Genomic DNA, 16,847 nt, shown 5'->3' with positions numbered 1-16,847 from the left:
TAAGCAGGTAAAAGAGGAGGTGGAGGGCTTGGATGCATAATCACACACTCTTGTACTCTATGCAGTGTCCACACACACACCCAACAGTGCATGAAAAGGAATGAAAATGCGATTTAACTTGGATAAAGAGGCATTTGTTGATGTTGTTTATTATAGTTCATGCATCTTTTTACTGGGATACTGAATAAAACACAGACACTGACCTGTATCCTGTCGGTGTAGTTGTCCAGCAGCAGCACTCCAGAGCTGGTCACCTTCTTGGTCTCCACCATGGTCTTCAGATCAGCCAGCAGACTCATGTGTTTGGACATGTCAGTGGCCAATACCTGGTCAGCAAACAGCGTTTGTCAGCATTAAGGCAATTATGACAGCTTATAAAATGAGTCGAGAGAATGGGTAGAATTTAAAAAAAGAATATGAATATATATGAATTACCATGTCGATGACCATCTTGCGTAGCGACTGGCGTTGTTTCTTGGTGAGGTTCTGGAAGATATCACAGTTGTCCTCCTGTAATAGCTTGAAGCCCACAGCCAAGTGATGGTTCTCCAGCACAGACTCATCGTTGTACATCAGTGCCAGCTCAGAGTCTGGACAGGGATTGGAGAGACATTATTATTATTATTATTGTTATTACTATTATTATTATCATTATTATTGTCATTATTATCATTACTGTCTTTTGACTTACTGGTATTGATTAAGAATTGGTTTGACACTCCAGGGTGGTCAACATCATGGATAGCTGCAGCAAAGATGGCTGCTAGGATCTCAAGATCTGTGAAGACGGCCTGTAAACAAGACAGAAAAAAAAGAAAGAGGGTTAGTTTCGGATAATAGAAAATAACAGCAGAAAGAACAGTACACTTAATCCCTGTCCATATCTGAGGGAGAACAGAGAGAAACAAAAGCCCTAGTGTTATCTGTGAGTAACTCCAAGACTGCATTTCCAGTTAACAAAATCATGTGATTTTTAAGCAATGAATTGTTTCCTCAGTGAGATCGTAATCTAACGGCCAGGCCCTCTGTAAGTATCCTCTTAGAGAGTTTACATTGTTAGGGCTGGCTGCAACAGATAAAAGATGGGGAGGCCAAAAAAGGCAAACTAAATGATGCTAAAGGCCAGAGCCTTCTGGCCTGACTGTGTCCCACTGGTTACTCCAACTGTGTTTATAGGAAATCACCTACAGAGCTGTGAGAAAACACAGACGGGGAAAAAAACAAGAGGTAAAAACAAGTAGAAGGACTAGTGTGGGAGGGAAGAAGAGAGTTTGTCTCATGGTAAACTCTACTGTGATGGTGCAGGCAGAGGAGGGGAAAATATGATTCAATGGAACTATGAAGACTTCAAAGATGGTGCAGTGATCCAGGAAAGTGGCACTAAGGGTGATGTAACAGCACACTCCTCTAATTAAGTTTTCCCTTATTTCTGTGTGTGTATATATTTATGCCTTAGACAGAACAGGGGAAACTCTGCGGGCTTCAAACTTGAAAAAGCGAATGAGGGTGAAACACTGTTGGTACAAGAACCTGGAGCGAGGAAAACTGAGCACATGACCCAAAACACCCCCACCCAAAAATGTCAGCCTGTTATGAATACATCTTCCCACTCACATCCAGGGCTGGGGTGGAGAGGAGGATGTGTGTGGACTGGGCTACATCGGCAGCATGGAGGCTGTTATGATACGCCACATCTGAATGGTAGTGGTCCTCCAGAGTCATCATGTAGGCCACAAATGTATCTACTGGGATCTTGAATGTCTTCAACAGGTCTCGCTCCTGCGAATAGGATGAAAAACATGAGATTATATCTGGGAATATATACAATGCATGATAACACATGAAGCACACTGGCAAGGAATGAAGGAAAGTACGCTTGTTTTTTTTCCCATACCTGGAAGATGGCGTACATGATGCAGGTGAGCGGCCGGTTGTTGGAGTACTCTGAGACAGTAAAGATGTTCAGACCCCACTTGTTGAGGTCCTCCAGCTCCTTGGACAGCAGCTCCTCCTTGTCGGTCTTGACGCCGAAGCGCGAGATGGAGCTGCTGGAGAGCGAGGGCCCGTGGGAGACCTTCTTGACCCCACTGATCTGTGTCATCAGCTGCTGCTTCTGATGCTTCTTCTTCTCTCGCGTCTTGGACGTCGGCGAAGGGATCTCCACCTCGTTCTGTTTGTCTGAGGGAGCAGAGGAGAGATGAATTTCAATTAAAACATCTTTAAAAAAGAGCCCATTCTTATGGACATAATGCAGAGTGATGAGATGAGGGACGACTGATGAAGGGAAGATGCGCATGTGTGTGTGTGTGTGTGTGTGTGTGTGTATGGTTCCCATTCATTCTCCAACATCATGAGTCTGCTTTTCTTTGTCATTTAATCTGCTGTGCAATAAAGTACAGTCTGTCTGAGAACCCAGGTGCACTCCAGAAACACCTGCAGCAGGCTAGTTTGTGAGGCACTTATTGATTCCCTCATCCATTCATCATCTGTCTATGCATGCCATCCATCCATTCATTCTTTCATTCATTCATGCATGCTGTCCTCCACCTGGGCTCTCCCTCTGAGCTCCCACTGTTCATTCTTCTCTCCATCTCTTTCCTTCCCTCACAGCACTTCTTTCTCTCTTGGCAGGTGGCTTATATCTCATCTCCTGTTCTTTTCACTCTCAAAGGTCAGCCCATTGACAGGCTGAGAGTCGGGGCTCCTACAATGTTAAGGCAGCTCCCTGAAGTCTTTCATTCAATAGGCTGCTGTAGCCTCCACAGCTGCAACAAATCAGCCAGAATAGTGGGGAAGGGGTAATTTTGGTTTGGTTTAGTCTATTCAACTAGGTGTCGTTTTTCCCGAATACATTTAAAACGCACAAAAAGTGAAGGACAAAAATGCACCAATCTTGACTTTTTTCCCCCTCACAAATAAACAAAGAACATTTGCCAGGTTTTCTTGTCATCTTGAAACGCAGTGAAACCCTTTTGTTCAGCGTAATCGCAGAAGAATTTAATGAAATCCTGCAGGGACTGGCTATCGGTATGTATGTATGCTCTGCACTCATCCATCAAGCCTAGACTCAGCTCATTGCTGGCCTATCAGCCTTCCCCTGTGGAGGGTTATTCAATTACCAGCTGTAATTCAAATAATCACTTTCGCTCTCACGCTCTCTCTCCGTCTCTCTCTCTCCTTTCTCTCTCTCTCTCTCCTTTCTCTCGCTCTCTCTCTCTCCTCAGTCCTCCAGTGGTAATTGAGAATAGGCAATTAAGCGCTCTCAGACATGTGCTGCGTGGGAAACAAGGGGAAGAGCAATATACTGCCCTCAAATTCATTACAAGCCATCATTATCGCCACCGCTGAGAATGTTGTGTGTGTATGTGTGCGCGTGAGTGTGTGTGTGTGCGTGTGTGAGAGAGAGAGAGAGAGAGAGAGAGAGCGATCATGTCTGCAGGTCAAGCTTGGTTGTGATGTGGCGACATTTTTAACAGATCCATTTATTCACATGTAAGACTGCATGTGACTCAAGATGTGATCTGCGCCCCACAGTATCATTACAAGTTAAGCACATGCAGTACAAACAGCACTGTTATACAACGACTCACTGTTCTGCAAATGTCTCGTTAAACACTCCTCAAATAACAACAACAACAACAACAAGAATAAATTCTACTCTATTCTATTCTATCCCCATCCCCCCGTGTTTATTTCACTTTCATATGTTTCCCTTTTCCTCCATATGCTCTGTTAGAGGCTGGAGGAATGGCAAACGAGAGAGATTTGCGCCTTTTTTGACAATAAATTCCCTAAACGAGTTCTCTTTGCTGTCGACCAGGGGCCAGTCAAAGGGAATTATGAGAGCATTATGTGTGAGGACAGCTGTGGCGGGGGAGCGGCGCACGTGAATGGTCAGCACGCCGCTGGCCCACAATCCCACCCCGAAATAAGAAATCCCAGTCTGCAAATGCCCTCGACGAGAAACTCCAGCCTGATGCTCTGACTGTGTTTATTTACCGAGGGGAGGGTTGAGTGAGAACAACTGCTCTTTTTCACGAATACCCTGTTTCAACATCATTTAGTTAAAAACCTGTTTAGATGTTTGCATTAAAAGGATATCAAGCGGAAAAGTGTAATGGGGCCTGGGGTGGATTCAAACCCAGAGTGACGCAGTTACATGATACCCAGCTTAGCCAAGTGAGCCGCCAGTTCACACTGAACCAGTGCATTAGGGATGGTATTAATGATCATGGATGAAATGAATGGAAGGATGAATAAAATAAACACTCCCAATGGCCGGCTGAAGCAAAACCACACCAGTCGTCCCACCACCGCCATCATTTTGCCCTCCACAGTGTTTTCCTGTTTTATCTGCAACAGGGAAATCCTGATTTCTTTATCCGAGTGATAGTCATCTATGCTTGGATTCCCAGGGCAAGGCGGGAGGGAGAGGGAGTTAGAGGGATGGGGAGGGGGGTGAGAAGACAAGAAGGTGTCCCTGCTGACAAAGATGAATTAAAGCTGGGATGAGTCACCCAATCTGCTGTGCTCATCTCACCGCCAGCAAAGGGGGTTCCTCTGTACCTCTATTCTCTCCTTAAATGCACTCCCCTGCCCCTGTGATGCAGCAGTGAGGCATCCACCAACAACAAGACCAGACCAGATGAGGATACCAATCGAAGCGAAGCATAACATCTATATATAACCCCGTCTACCTCCATGCGCCTTTCAGCTCGTGCCTGTTATCCTTTAAATTTGTCAATCCATGCTCTGTCTAGCTCAAGCACTAATCTATCCCCATGCTTTGAACGGCAAACATCGTTTTTCTATACATTATCTGTGTGAACCTGCAGAAAACTTACATTTGAGGAAAATGAGGGAGGACAAAATTTTGCTGTGGATGCTTGTGCATGTACATTTTGTCCACGATGAATTAACAACACTCTGGATTGGTACCAGGATTATGAAACATCTTCATGTGGGAGAGAAAAAAGCCCAAATTGGAAATGCTTCTAAAGGCACAAACGATATATAAATATATATATAGTAGCTATCTATTCTCAGATCTCGATTGTGCAGCCCACACTGATAGTATCCAGTTCCAATCCACTGACTCAGATCCTGGCTAACAAGCTCACTTGTCAGTCAAATGGCAACTTGCACAAAGTGGCCAACCACCCTCTTTCCTCTAACTGCTTTGTGAAATGGGCATGTGGACTTACATTTTAATGGCCATTTCGAGTCCTATGCCATAAACATTCTAGACAAACCTTAATGGCGCAGCATTTTATGGTACGCCCCCACAAAAAAGCCTGCCAGAGCGACTTGCACTGCTCAAAATGGAGCCTCCATGTGAGAGTGAACCTCCGCACACACATTGCGGCAGAGCGCTGGAGAAGCGGGTATATGTGTGTATATTTGTGGGTGTTACAGTATGTTTGTGTTTTTGGTTGAAAACAAAGGGCATTATGGCGATCTGTAATGGCCAAATTTGGATGTTCAAAGATTGGTGTGTCCGTGTGTTCGCGCGTGTGTGTACATGTGTGTGCGTGTGACTTTCATTTACCTAGGAAAGTATTGGAGATGAACTCGGACACCTGGTTCCCAGACCGACTCATCTCGGATAGGTGCGTCAACTCCCGATTCAACATTCTCTTGAACTGTAAAAGAGAAAGAGAGAGGAGGGGGAGAGGGAAATGTCGTCAATTTCCACTGAGGGAAAACCTGGGAGAAATTATGGTGCAGGATTCCATGGAAAATATAGCATCACCCAGTGCCCAGTCTTATTCCAGTTCAAGATTGTTTTTTCTAATTATGGTTAACAGTCAGTAGGGGGTTTCGGGTTAAGGTTAGATTTACATGTATTTTTCCTCCCTTTCCTTTCAATTAATTAGGGTGCGGATCATAATTTCGTTACCAATGGGGAGGCCGTCCCCTGTCTATTTCACCCCCAAAAGCACCCCTGCAAACAATTTACAGTTTTACTACATTGAGTCAGATTTTCTGGCTCTTTTTGGTGTATTTATTGCATCAGTGTACAGGAATTTTAATGATTTCAAGAGGACAATCTGTACATCGCAGCCTTCCTTCTTCCTTCTCCCCTCAGTGTTAGCACATTCATGTCTCTGGTTCACAGCACAGTTTATATCAGAAGAATTTATGCAATGACTAAAACGGCTGAGTGACATAGGCATAGATGCATTAGGCAGGAAGCGGAGACCCAGGCACTGCAGTAGCAGCTGTTTATGGCAGACCCATACACGCACGCACATACACACGTACACGCACACACACACACACAGCTCTGCAGAGGACTCAAGATGGAGCCTGAGCCACAAAACACCATTCTGTCAAATAGAAGGACCCCCCCCCCCCAAACAACACCCATGCCCACCCCATGATGAAAATATCATTTGTTGCAATTAGGGAAGCATGGTATCCCTAGAAGCTTCACAAAACACATTGCCATGATCACACTGCTGCATTGTATAACTGTTTTACAATTACCCTGAACGCAAACCAGCACAGTGAGGTACAATGAAATGAGTGCGGTATCCCGACAAGCTACGTAGATAGGCGCCACACACCTTAATGTAACCCCAAGACACAGACAGCAGGTAGTTGGCTTCAGGCATTTTGGACCCCGTTTTCTCCTTCCTACACAGAGCCAGCACTGTAATCCAATAGAAAAAATAGAGGCAGACGAATGGGATTCTTTAGCGCCAGAAGGAAAAAAAAAATCCCCTCTTCTCTCCTCTTCTGTTTCTCTTCTCAACGGCTAAGAGAGCAGCTCGATGATGGCTCACACTCTCTCTCAGCAGCAGAAAAGGGCCAGCTCTGGGTCTCCATGCCTGGGGATGGACGGGGAGAGAGGCAGGGCAGGCTGGGCGCAGTAGCCAGGCTGGGGTAGCTCCGACTTGGGCAGGGAGATCCAGCAAGCTGGGCTGAGTGGCTAGAGCAGCAGCAACTGGAGCTATGAGCTGGGGACTCTCAGCTCACTGATGAATAATGGAGAGGAACTAAGGAAGGGAGGGGGAGGAAAAAATGGCGATGGAGATGGGAGGAGGAGAGGGAGGAGGGAGTGAGGCAGCGATGTTCATCTGACTGGAGGGGGGGTTCCTCCACTGGATTAGTCTTGCTTCGCTGCTCTCACTGCTGTATCGCTCTCGCCCCCTCCTACCCTGCCTCTCTCTCTCTCTCTCTCTCCCTCTGTTCCTCTTTTTTCACTCCCTCCCTCCCTCCTCTGTGTCTTTCCCCCTGCTCTAGTCTGCCAGCCCCAGCAACACGCTCCATTCAGAACACATGATTCGACAGAAAGTGGGGAGAAGGGGGAGCCCCAAGCGCGACTTTGTATTGATGTATATGCACATGCATATGAGCGTGCATGCCTCCAGGGGTGTTTGAGTGGTTGGCATATAAGATCAAGAGTCTTGGATTCGGGACGCCCCTTTTCCTCTTTCATTTTCATCTCTGCAACCACTGCAGATTATTCACAGCTTCTTTTAATTCACAGCCTAAGTCAGCCATTGTGGAGGTATGCCACTGAGCAACACAGCTCTGCCTCCTACCTACAATAAAACAATGAGGGCTGAGAGACAGAGGATGGGGCACGTTTTGAGCAATGTGAATGCACTGTGACTGTATTTTTATCACCATTATCTCTATTATCTTCCGCCCCTCTCCATTGCTCTCTCTCTCTCTCTCTCTCTCTCTCTCAGTCCTCTGTTGTCTCCTGACAGCTCAACGCGCAGCGGCCATTGTGGAGAACTCGCGAGCCTGTTCATTATCCGCATCCCATAATAATATTAGAGGTTGTCAGGGTGTATGTGGCAGGCTATTTTTAACAGCTGCACCGACTGCAACTGGAGAGTGGGGAAGACGGTCAGAGAGAAGAAAAAGAGGGAGGAAGAGAGAAAGAGAGAGGGAGAGAGGGAGATGGAAAGAGAGCAAGAAGGAGAGATGGAAGATAATTGCATCCTTCCCCAATTTAGGTGACATCAGCCCACGGTTTCTTTCTCCCTCTCGTTCTGCCTGCGTGTGTGTGTGTGTGTGTGTGTGTATACGCCAATTACCAGAACACCCCAAAGCCATGGCAACAGCATCAGGTGACCAGTATAAGGCTGTTTTCAGTGCAAGAGAGGATAGGAAGAGGAAGAGAGAGAGGGAGAGGAGAAAAATATAGGAGACGAGAGGAGAGGAGAGGAGACGAGAGGAGAGAAGAGGAGAGGAGAGGAGAGGAGAGGAGAGGAGAGGAGGAGAGGCTTTCCCTTTTCCTTCCCAGGCAGACATGTGGTATAGCTGCTGAGCTGTCACGAGGACACACCACACACGCTGCCTCTGCTCCCTTCCACCAATGCACCAAGTGAAAATCACTCATCCTTGCCCGCCACTTCCCTCCCTCACTCCTCCTCTCCCTCCACTTACATGTCAATTTCTCTCCCGGCTGCCACTTGCCAACACTGTCATCAATCTCTCTGTGTGTCTGCCTTGCTGGCAGAATCAATGGGCTGTCCTTGCAGCAGGTGTAGCACTGCAGCAGAGCACAAGGCCAGGGCCACCTGACTGGAATACTGTTATATCATCACCGCTGGCCAATTTGAGGTGTGTATGAGTGTTTGCCAAATTTGTCATGACTGTTTATGAACCCTCAAGGGATGGTTGAGTAATACACTGCAAAAATTTTCCATCTGAATATTTAGTCTCATATTCATTGATTTTTTGAACTGATCTGCCTTATTTCAATACATTTATACTTACAAGTGAAACTGCATTGGAAACAAGTGGGACTATCTCACTCAAATGGCAGCTTGTAACACTGTATATGATACTAATGGCTTAATCTGGATTTTTTTTTTGTGCAGTGTATGCAGCGGTAGTTCTTTACAGAACCATTTTGCTTATGAAAGCATGTCCCCTGGTATCAAAACACCTCTTGCCTAAACGGCTCAGACCCACACCACAAGAAACTGTAAATATGACATCCAAGGGAATCTTCAATCCGATGTGTTTGCGTGTGAGTGCGTGCATGTGTATATGTGTGTGCATGTGTGTGTCTTGTCTGTGTCTACATGTTCCGAATGATGAGGCGAAGATCAAAGCCTTCCCGAGAGGATTCCGGATTATCCTCCCACTGAGGGAAAGAGCGAGAAGATGAGAAGCAGGGAGGCAGGATGGGACAAAAAATAAATAAAAAGAGAAAAGAGAGAGGAGGCGAGCCGCAGTTCTCCATGTAATAGCTCGCTGCATAATATATAAAGAAACCAGAAATAATAGCGGGGGATGTCTCTCTCTCTCTCTGCAATGTGCTGGGGAGCTACAGCGCCCAAGAGGCTGAGAGAAATGCCTGAGTACACACACCGCAGTCTGCCTGTGCTATCTATTATCTGTAGTCAAGCACAACTGACAGTGACATGACGCATCCATGTTTTGTACCCTCCTTCCCACAAGTTTGTGTGAGTGTGATCTTATTATTAATTCAGACAATAATAACGCTGAAAGAAGAGGGGGAGAAGGAGAGCTTTTTTACTTCCTACTGACACTATGACACTAGATCACTAGATCATGCAATTGGGTTAGATTAGTCAATTAGTCTCTAAGAGCTCTCTCTCTGTCTCCCTCCTCCCTCACACACACACACACACACACACACACACACACACACGCACACACACACACACACACTCTTTCTACAGTACCATTTCATTCCTCACCATGCTCTGCCATCTTTCATACCACCTTCCCCTTTTCTGTCACCCTCCTTTTCTATTCTTTTTTTCGTCATTTTCTTTCCGATTTTCAATCATCCTCTTTCTCTCCCGTCACTCTCCCTCTCCCTCTTACTCATTTTTAATTCCTTCCATTTCTCGTTTCTCTCCCTTCAGCTTTGTGTCTCCCTCTCCGTGTGTCTCCCTAACCTTTTGCTCTCAGCAGTCACACACATTCTACATCTTTCTCTCCCTCTCTCACTCTTTGTCTCTCTGCAGGGGGCTGGGTTGATTCAGCAGAGAACTGCTGTGAAGGAGGCAGAGAACGTGAATGAAGCCTGTGGCATTTCATTGTGGGAGAAAAAAAAAATGCTGAGCTGCTCCATTCAGATGTTATCCCATTGGACAGTCCAGTGTTGAGGGGCAGTCAGGCAGACAGGTAGGCAGGAAGGCAGACCAGGACCAGGAGTCTCCCTCTGACACATCTCTCGCTCAACAACTAAACAACTACATCATTTCACCAGACATTATGTTTTTATTTCCATACAACTGCTTAAATAATTTATGATGATCACTGGTTGGTTGGCTGATTACACTACTACATTTCAAATAACTGCTCAATATACATATTTTTTTTATTATTTTTATATTTTAAGTAACTTCATCAGTCAGATTTTGTTTCTTCAAAATAAGTCAAGCTTAAACTTCCTGGGGGATTTTTGTGGCAGCTACTGGAACGAGTTGTGTTGATTAAAATGTCAAACAAGAGCGAAACTCAAGATCAGTTTCTCTCTTTTCTAAATTTGCCTTCTCAAATCATCTCCTATTTTCAGACTGAAGTTGTGGCTTTGTACCACTAGTGGGCACTCTCAACTCATTCTATCCATGGGGCGTCGTCTGCCATTCAGCAACTCTGCAGGTGGTTCATTGAGAGCAGTGACCTCTCCGTCTGCAATGATAAGACTTATACCTTTACCAGGGGTTTATTGGGTTAATCCCTATTTTTGACCCAAACATCAACAACTATAGGTCAAGTTATTAGTAATCTTAATAAAATTGTAAATTAAATAAACAGATTTAAAAATAAAGGTGAATGTGTTAAATGAGTTTTGTTGAACAAACAAGTGTCACCATTACAGTCAAACTAGAAAGTCATGTTCCTCATTATCCAAATCATTATTTCTATTCACCACGTCGCAGTAGCTTCATTTAAAGTGAATCATGATTTCCTGACTTGAAGTTCCGTCTTTATTGGTTCAAGATCATCTCATATTAATGTAAAAATTGCTGGTCATGATTTACAGTAAGCTATGATTATTTCATTACCAGCAGTGCTTCGGCTCATATTATGACGCAGGGGAGTGATAACACAGACGCTACAGGCAAAGGCCTGTAGTGACATAACTTTGTTCAGATGAAAGAACCTACCTACGTATGAAACATGCGTATAGCAGTCGGTTAAAGATACAGACGAGTGTGAGAGCAAGCTTGGATTCGGGCTACCTCTCACTTCCTCTGACTCATTCACTCATGCCTCCCTCTGTTTCAGTGCCATGGGCTGTGCGAGTGCGTCTGTGTGTTGATGAGAAAGAGTGCATTCATGCGCGTGTCTTTGAACTTGTATGTACTGGGATGTATTGAGGAAGAATGGCCATTTACTGAGCAGCACAGGAAAAAAGGGGTGAGACAAAAGTAAGCAAGCAAAGGCAAATTACTCAACCCTCCAACACATTTCTCAGCTGAGTGTTTCATTTCCCGTTTCTCTCGCCTGTTCGAGGCCACAGCAGTGTTCAGATGTGGTCTGCAGCACCATTTTTGGCTGGGGGAGAACAGTTAAAAGGCTGCACAAACATGCTCGCTTGGGTTCTGGTTGCTTCAAAAGCAACAGCCCTATGTTAAAAACCACAGGTAGCAGCATACCAAAAACTCACTTTGAAAAAGTCAAACACAGAAAGCCTGCAAAAAGGAATAGTCCAAGAGAAAAGTAACACTTCAATCACCAAAAGCCTTGGTTTTTCTACATAATTTGACACTGAAAACAATGCATAAATTACAGGCCTGGGGCAGGAAAGGTATCTCATGTTAGCACAAGTTATGGCATGCATCCGCCTAATTTTAGGGCAAAACTCAGAGAAAATATTGCTTTACTCTCTCCACCCCCCTATTTGAACAAACTGACCACTGAGTGCAGAGCCTAACCACATGGCCGCTCCCTCTCTCTTTCCTCATAGATGAGCTGAATGTTTGGTCCCACTTAGAAAGAAAAGGAAGATTGTCTCCAGGTCTTGGGACCAGGCTTGGAAACACCACTTATCACCTGCCTGAGCCCAGGGCAACTCACATCCACAGCCACTTTCCTCATTAACTCACTCCATCCCTCTGCTTTGACACCACTAGATGTTTCTGGAAACTAGATTACGAGAAAACACCCTTGCTCACATTTCTCTCTTAAAGCTTTTTTTTTTTTTTGCTCGACTCACACTTTTTCCAAGTCAAGGGAGCAAAGGCAACAGCTGAAAGTTTCCAGTGAATGGCAAACATATAATGTCACTTCATAACTTAGGAGAAATAAGTCATGCTTGACATTGCACTACGGAGCACAAAATAGAATCTAAAATTAATATCTCTAAAATGTCAGTGCCTTTCTTAGATCACGATTCAGTAGGAAAAACAGATGAAATAATCCTACAGGCTCAGGATAAACTTGTTAGTAAAGACAGCCTAAAAACCCAGAGACAGACAGGTTACTCATGTGAAGTGTATCACCACACAACAGAGGCTTCAGTAGCCGAAAAAAAAGCTCCTTGTGTAGGCAAAACAATACAGTCAAAAGTCTAAGATCAACTTTTTACCGTCCTAATCTCATTTCACCTTCACATAGGCACATGCACATGAGGCTTCTGGAAACCTGAGAGCATGTAGCCTCATTGCTTTGATATGAACCGCTGAGCAGATGTGTCGATATGAAAAATGAATGAATTTGTAAATAAATATATACAACTAAAAACAAAATCTCACACAAAGTCTTGCCCAAATGCTCACGCTTCAGACTTTAAACCACACATACCACAAATGTAAAGTTTACAGCCAACTACAGAGCACATGCTTCAACTAGTAGAAACTCCTACAACATGAATTCAGCATCAACTGCAGTGAATTATGCTAGAAGTCTTCAGAAAGTGATCGCTAAAACAGGATTGCCATGAAGGACGTAATAACTCTTTCTGCTTAAAAAGACTTTACACCATGTTAAGCAAGACTCAAAAGTTTGGCACACTGCAGGTCCACACAACCAGAGAGGAAAAAAGCTCAAGTGTTTTAGAAAAAAAAAAGAGAGAAAACTGTCTTTAAAAAAAAAAAAAAAACCCTCACCTTCCTCCAGCCGTTCAGTTTCCCTATCTTTTTCTCTTTCTTGTCGAAGCAGCAGGCTCCCATGTTGCTGTGTGTGGAGAGCAGAGCAGGGCTGCAGTCTCGTGGAGAGTCTCCGTCTCAGTCAGTATATACTGACTACACTGTGAGTCAAAGGACCAAGCCTCGGCTCTGTGACGCTGGGAAAAGGCACCGCTCTAGTGACTCACTTTGGTCTGTGAGGTCTAACTCTTTACCTCACACCCTGTACATGTAGACCAGAGAGGGAGTGTGTCTGTGTGTGTGAGTGAGCGAGTGAGTGAGAGACTTCTGGCTGATACACACACACACACCCTCATGGGGGTAGTCCCGCCTCTACCCTGCCACTCCTCTTGCTTGTGCACTACCTCTGCTACCGGCCAGAACTTCTTGGTAGTTTACACCATCAATACTGCGATCATCGTTCAGATGACATGAACACTTCCTGTTTCCCTGAAAACAGCGGATTACCTTGAACTTGAGTTATGAAAGCTTGCCAGTTTTTTTTTGTTTGTTTTTTTTGTTTTTTGTGCCCTTGAACGTTCAACACAATTCAGGTGAGAGTTTAATGCCCAGTGAATAAGTTCAACATTCAAAAGTCTTGGATAGAGCAAGGGCTGGTGTGCATGAATGGAGTGTGTGAAGGGAAGAGTTAGATAATCACAGAGCTGCATCCTGTTATGCGAATGCAATCAGTCTTCAAATTCATTCTTGAAAATATTACTTGTCATAAAACATGTGAAAAGAATGTGCCAGTGGGATGAGATAATCCCATTTGTTTCAATGAATGTGTTGAAATAAAGCAGATGAAGCAGATTAAATCATTGGTAGCAAAATATTTCACTGTTTGAAAAAAATATAAAAACATTTTCACACAGAATATGAGGCTACCTGACTTGTTAAGGTAGACGATTTTCAGTGTACTATAGTGCCTGGTGAGATCCCACTGTATTTTATATATCCAGCATATATGTCATTTAGTCTCATATTCATTTTTATCTTGTTTTTTGTTCTTAGAATAAGTGAAAATGACATGAAAAGGACTAAAAGGGACAAATAAAAAGGTGGAAGGTGGAAATCCTGATTTTTTTTTCTGGAAACAAAGAAGACTAAGGCAGATCAGCCCACTAGCATCAAGAAAATGACACTTGGTTCAGGAATATTCAGGGAGCAAGTTGATTATCACTGGAAAGAAGTGGGACTATCCCTTTCAAGTGGCAGATTTTTTCACTTGTTTCAAGAAACAAAGATTTTAAGACGAACTCGCTTATTCAGATGGATTTTTTCTGAGGTGTACCCTAAAGCCTGGTGGGCACACACAATATTTTACAGATGCAGGTTTCTTGGGGTTTCTTTGTGCCGCCTGAACAGAGCATACCATAACTCCCCTAAAGTCTGAGTGCACTGCAAGAAGTGTTACACCCGAGCGCACAAACGAACAAGCGCATAGATTCAGGTCTTTACACAGCCGCCAGGAGCACATCATCTGCACTCAGGGAACAGGTTTTATGTAAGACAAAGTGCAGCACGTTGACACAGCACAGTAGTTCATCTTACAATAGCCCTTGACACGTACAGAACGTTTGCCATGCACAGCAGAGAGGGCAGTCATGTACGTCCTCAATAGCAAAGACCCCTGCTATTCACCTTGAGGATAAAGTTGGCATCGGTGTCAGCCTCTAGCATTTTACCTCCCATTACTGAGACTCAAGTTTCAAACTCCGTCACCGCTCGAATAACAATCCTCCAAGTGCAAGTGGTAGTTAGAGGTTGTGTAAGCTGATTGCTATCTCGTTAATAATAATTGGGTCAGGTGTAATGGCTCAAATGACAGTTAAAGTGCCAGCGCTTGTGTAATACTTTAATTTACTGTAAAATTGAGGCTACAGAGGTTAGACTTAAGTGGGATGAAGCTGCGGTTAATGGGAACATACAGCGCAGACACATTTCACACACACACAAACACACACAGCCACGCACACACACACACACCAGGATCTCGAACAGGACCTTGAAAGGTGTTGATGGCGGGGTCTAATTCCTGATCAGTATCGCGGGATGGTTTACATGTCATGACCCAGTCACCCACCTGCCCTTCCCGTGTTCAAAGACATGTCAGTGCAAAACAATGAGCGAAGCGGGACATAACACATAACAAACAGATTATGTCACCTGATACAACCTGCTATAGATCTGTTGAGTTCAGCGTACTTTTGTTCCACATAGACCCACATCTCCGGAAGTTTTTTTTTTTTCTAAGTAACAAAGCTGAACATCTAAATCGATTTCCCCCATTCTTTTAGGCTGCTGGCCCTCTGGTCTACATTATTTTGTTCAACATCTCTTATGTCAAACAGACTTAACAAAATAAAACTCCCTAATTAAAATCAGTAGGCTGCTTGATGGAAATTTTGTGGACATATTTTAATATTTTAGTCATAATGCGGCCCAACTGTGGCTGCTTGGATCACAGCACAGAATAAAATCCTAACAGACCATCCTATCCTATCTCAAAAATCAATTTTTTTCTTTTACCATTACAGCAAAAACTGAATCATTCCTACTTTTTTTTTTTCTTTTTTCTACATGTCATGTCTCTTGTCAAGAAATAACCATTTGAACCATGCGTAAGTGTATTTTATCATACTAGCTGGCCAGTATCCAGGTGGAGTGTTCCCTTATTATGCCCAATTTATGATATTTGGGAATTTTCCAAGTCAGCATACTCCTGTAATAAATCCCAACTGGATGAATCCAGCTTATATTTCACAACTGTCTTTTTCTGTGATTGCAAAATTGCTAAAATTAAATTCAGATAAGGCTTCAGTCAGGGTTGTTTGGCCCAAATGCTTCTTACATCATGTCTCTTGGGAGATGCTAGTGTGGCAATATGGTAAGAGGGAAAATCTGCAAATATAATGTAAACCAAGCACTCTCCTGAATTCCTGATCTCATTCTGTTGTAATGGACAAACTGAAGGACCAGAAAAGACAGATGACATTACTAAGCCTAAATGAGCTGCACCCTCTTTTAGTCACCCTGGGCAAAGACAATATGAGCAGTGTCTCTGTCTCTCCTGCATGATAATCAGTCTGTCTTCCTGTCTGTCTTTCTCTATCCTTGACCAAATGTCTGTGGGTTTGTTTAAATACTTAGGAGAATTTATTCTGTAATTCAATTGCCCTCGAGGGTCTTTACTGAAACCAGTCCAACTGAAGGGTCTGTGCTTCTCCTCTGTGTTGGGAAAATCCCTTTTCTCCTGTGTGTGTGCGTGTGTGTGTATGTGTGTGTTCAGATGACGACAGCAATGGGAGAAATAAACACGACCATTAGCCATGCCCTGCGGCATGATGGGATATCTATTGTCGTCTGGGGAGAGAGCGGGGGATCAGGAAGGAGACGGGAAGAGAGAGTCACTCTGCCCAGGGGTCTGCATGCATCCCTTAAACACACACACACACACACACACACACACACACACACACACACACACACACACACACACACACACACACACACACACACTCGTTCCCCTCTCTCTTCCGCTCAAGTTTATTGTGTTTGACCCAGTGCTGGATCCCTAGCATCCTGTTGTCCAGTTTTTGGAGAAATAACCAGCTTTTCCTCTTGGCTCTCTGCAAAGTGTTTTGAGGCTATCTGTGACACACACACACGCGCGCGCTCACACACACACACACACACGCACACACACACACACACACACACACACACACACACACACACACACACACACACACACACAGCTGCTATACT

The 16,847-nt window shown here is 44.3% G+C and overlaps 1 protein-coding gene across 5 annotated transcripts in view; it reads right to left on the bottom strand.

Moving 5' to 3' along the window:
- pde4ba (phosphodiesterase 4B, cAMP-specific a) overlaps positions 1 to 16,847 on the bottom strand; it is a 195,472-nt gene that overhangs the window by 5,090 nt on the left and 173,535 nt on the right. For 3 of the 5 annotated variants that reach the window (XM_030049071.1, XM_030049073.1, XM_030049072.1), the window contains 6 exons: positions 5,549 to 5,642; positions 1,895 to 2,178; positions 1,615 to 1,779; positions 692 to 791; positions 436 to 590; positions 204 to 326 (listed from right to left, as the gene is read on the bottom strand). In XM_030049071.1, the coding sequence (XP_029904931.1) occupies positions 204 to 326; positions 436 to 590; positions 692 to 791; positions 1,615 to 1,779; positions 1,895 to 2,178; positions 5,549 to 5,642 (921 nt within the window). Of the gene's footprint in view, positions 1 to 203; positions 327 to 435; positions 591 to 691; positions 792 to 1,614; positions 1,780 to 1,894; positions 2,179 to 5,548; positions 5,643 to 6,569; positions 7,034 to 13,058; positions 13,363 to 16,847 lie in introns of those variants that run through there. The other 2 variants (XM_030049074.1, XM_030049075.1) reach the window with 2 other exon arrangements.

The sequence above is a fragment of the Myripristis murdjan genome, chromosome 4 (genome assembly GCF_902150065.1).
Source record: "Myripristis murdjan chromosome 4, fMyrMur1.1, whole genome shotgun sequence".
Classification (NCBI taxonomy): Eukaryota; Metazoa; Chordata; class Actinopteri; order Holocentriformes; family Holocentridae; genus Myripristis; species Myripristis murdjan.
The sequence above is the reverse complement of the archived record's forward strand: the minus strand, read 5'-3'. Positions and strand labels throughout refer to the sequence as shown.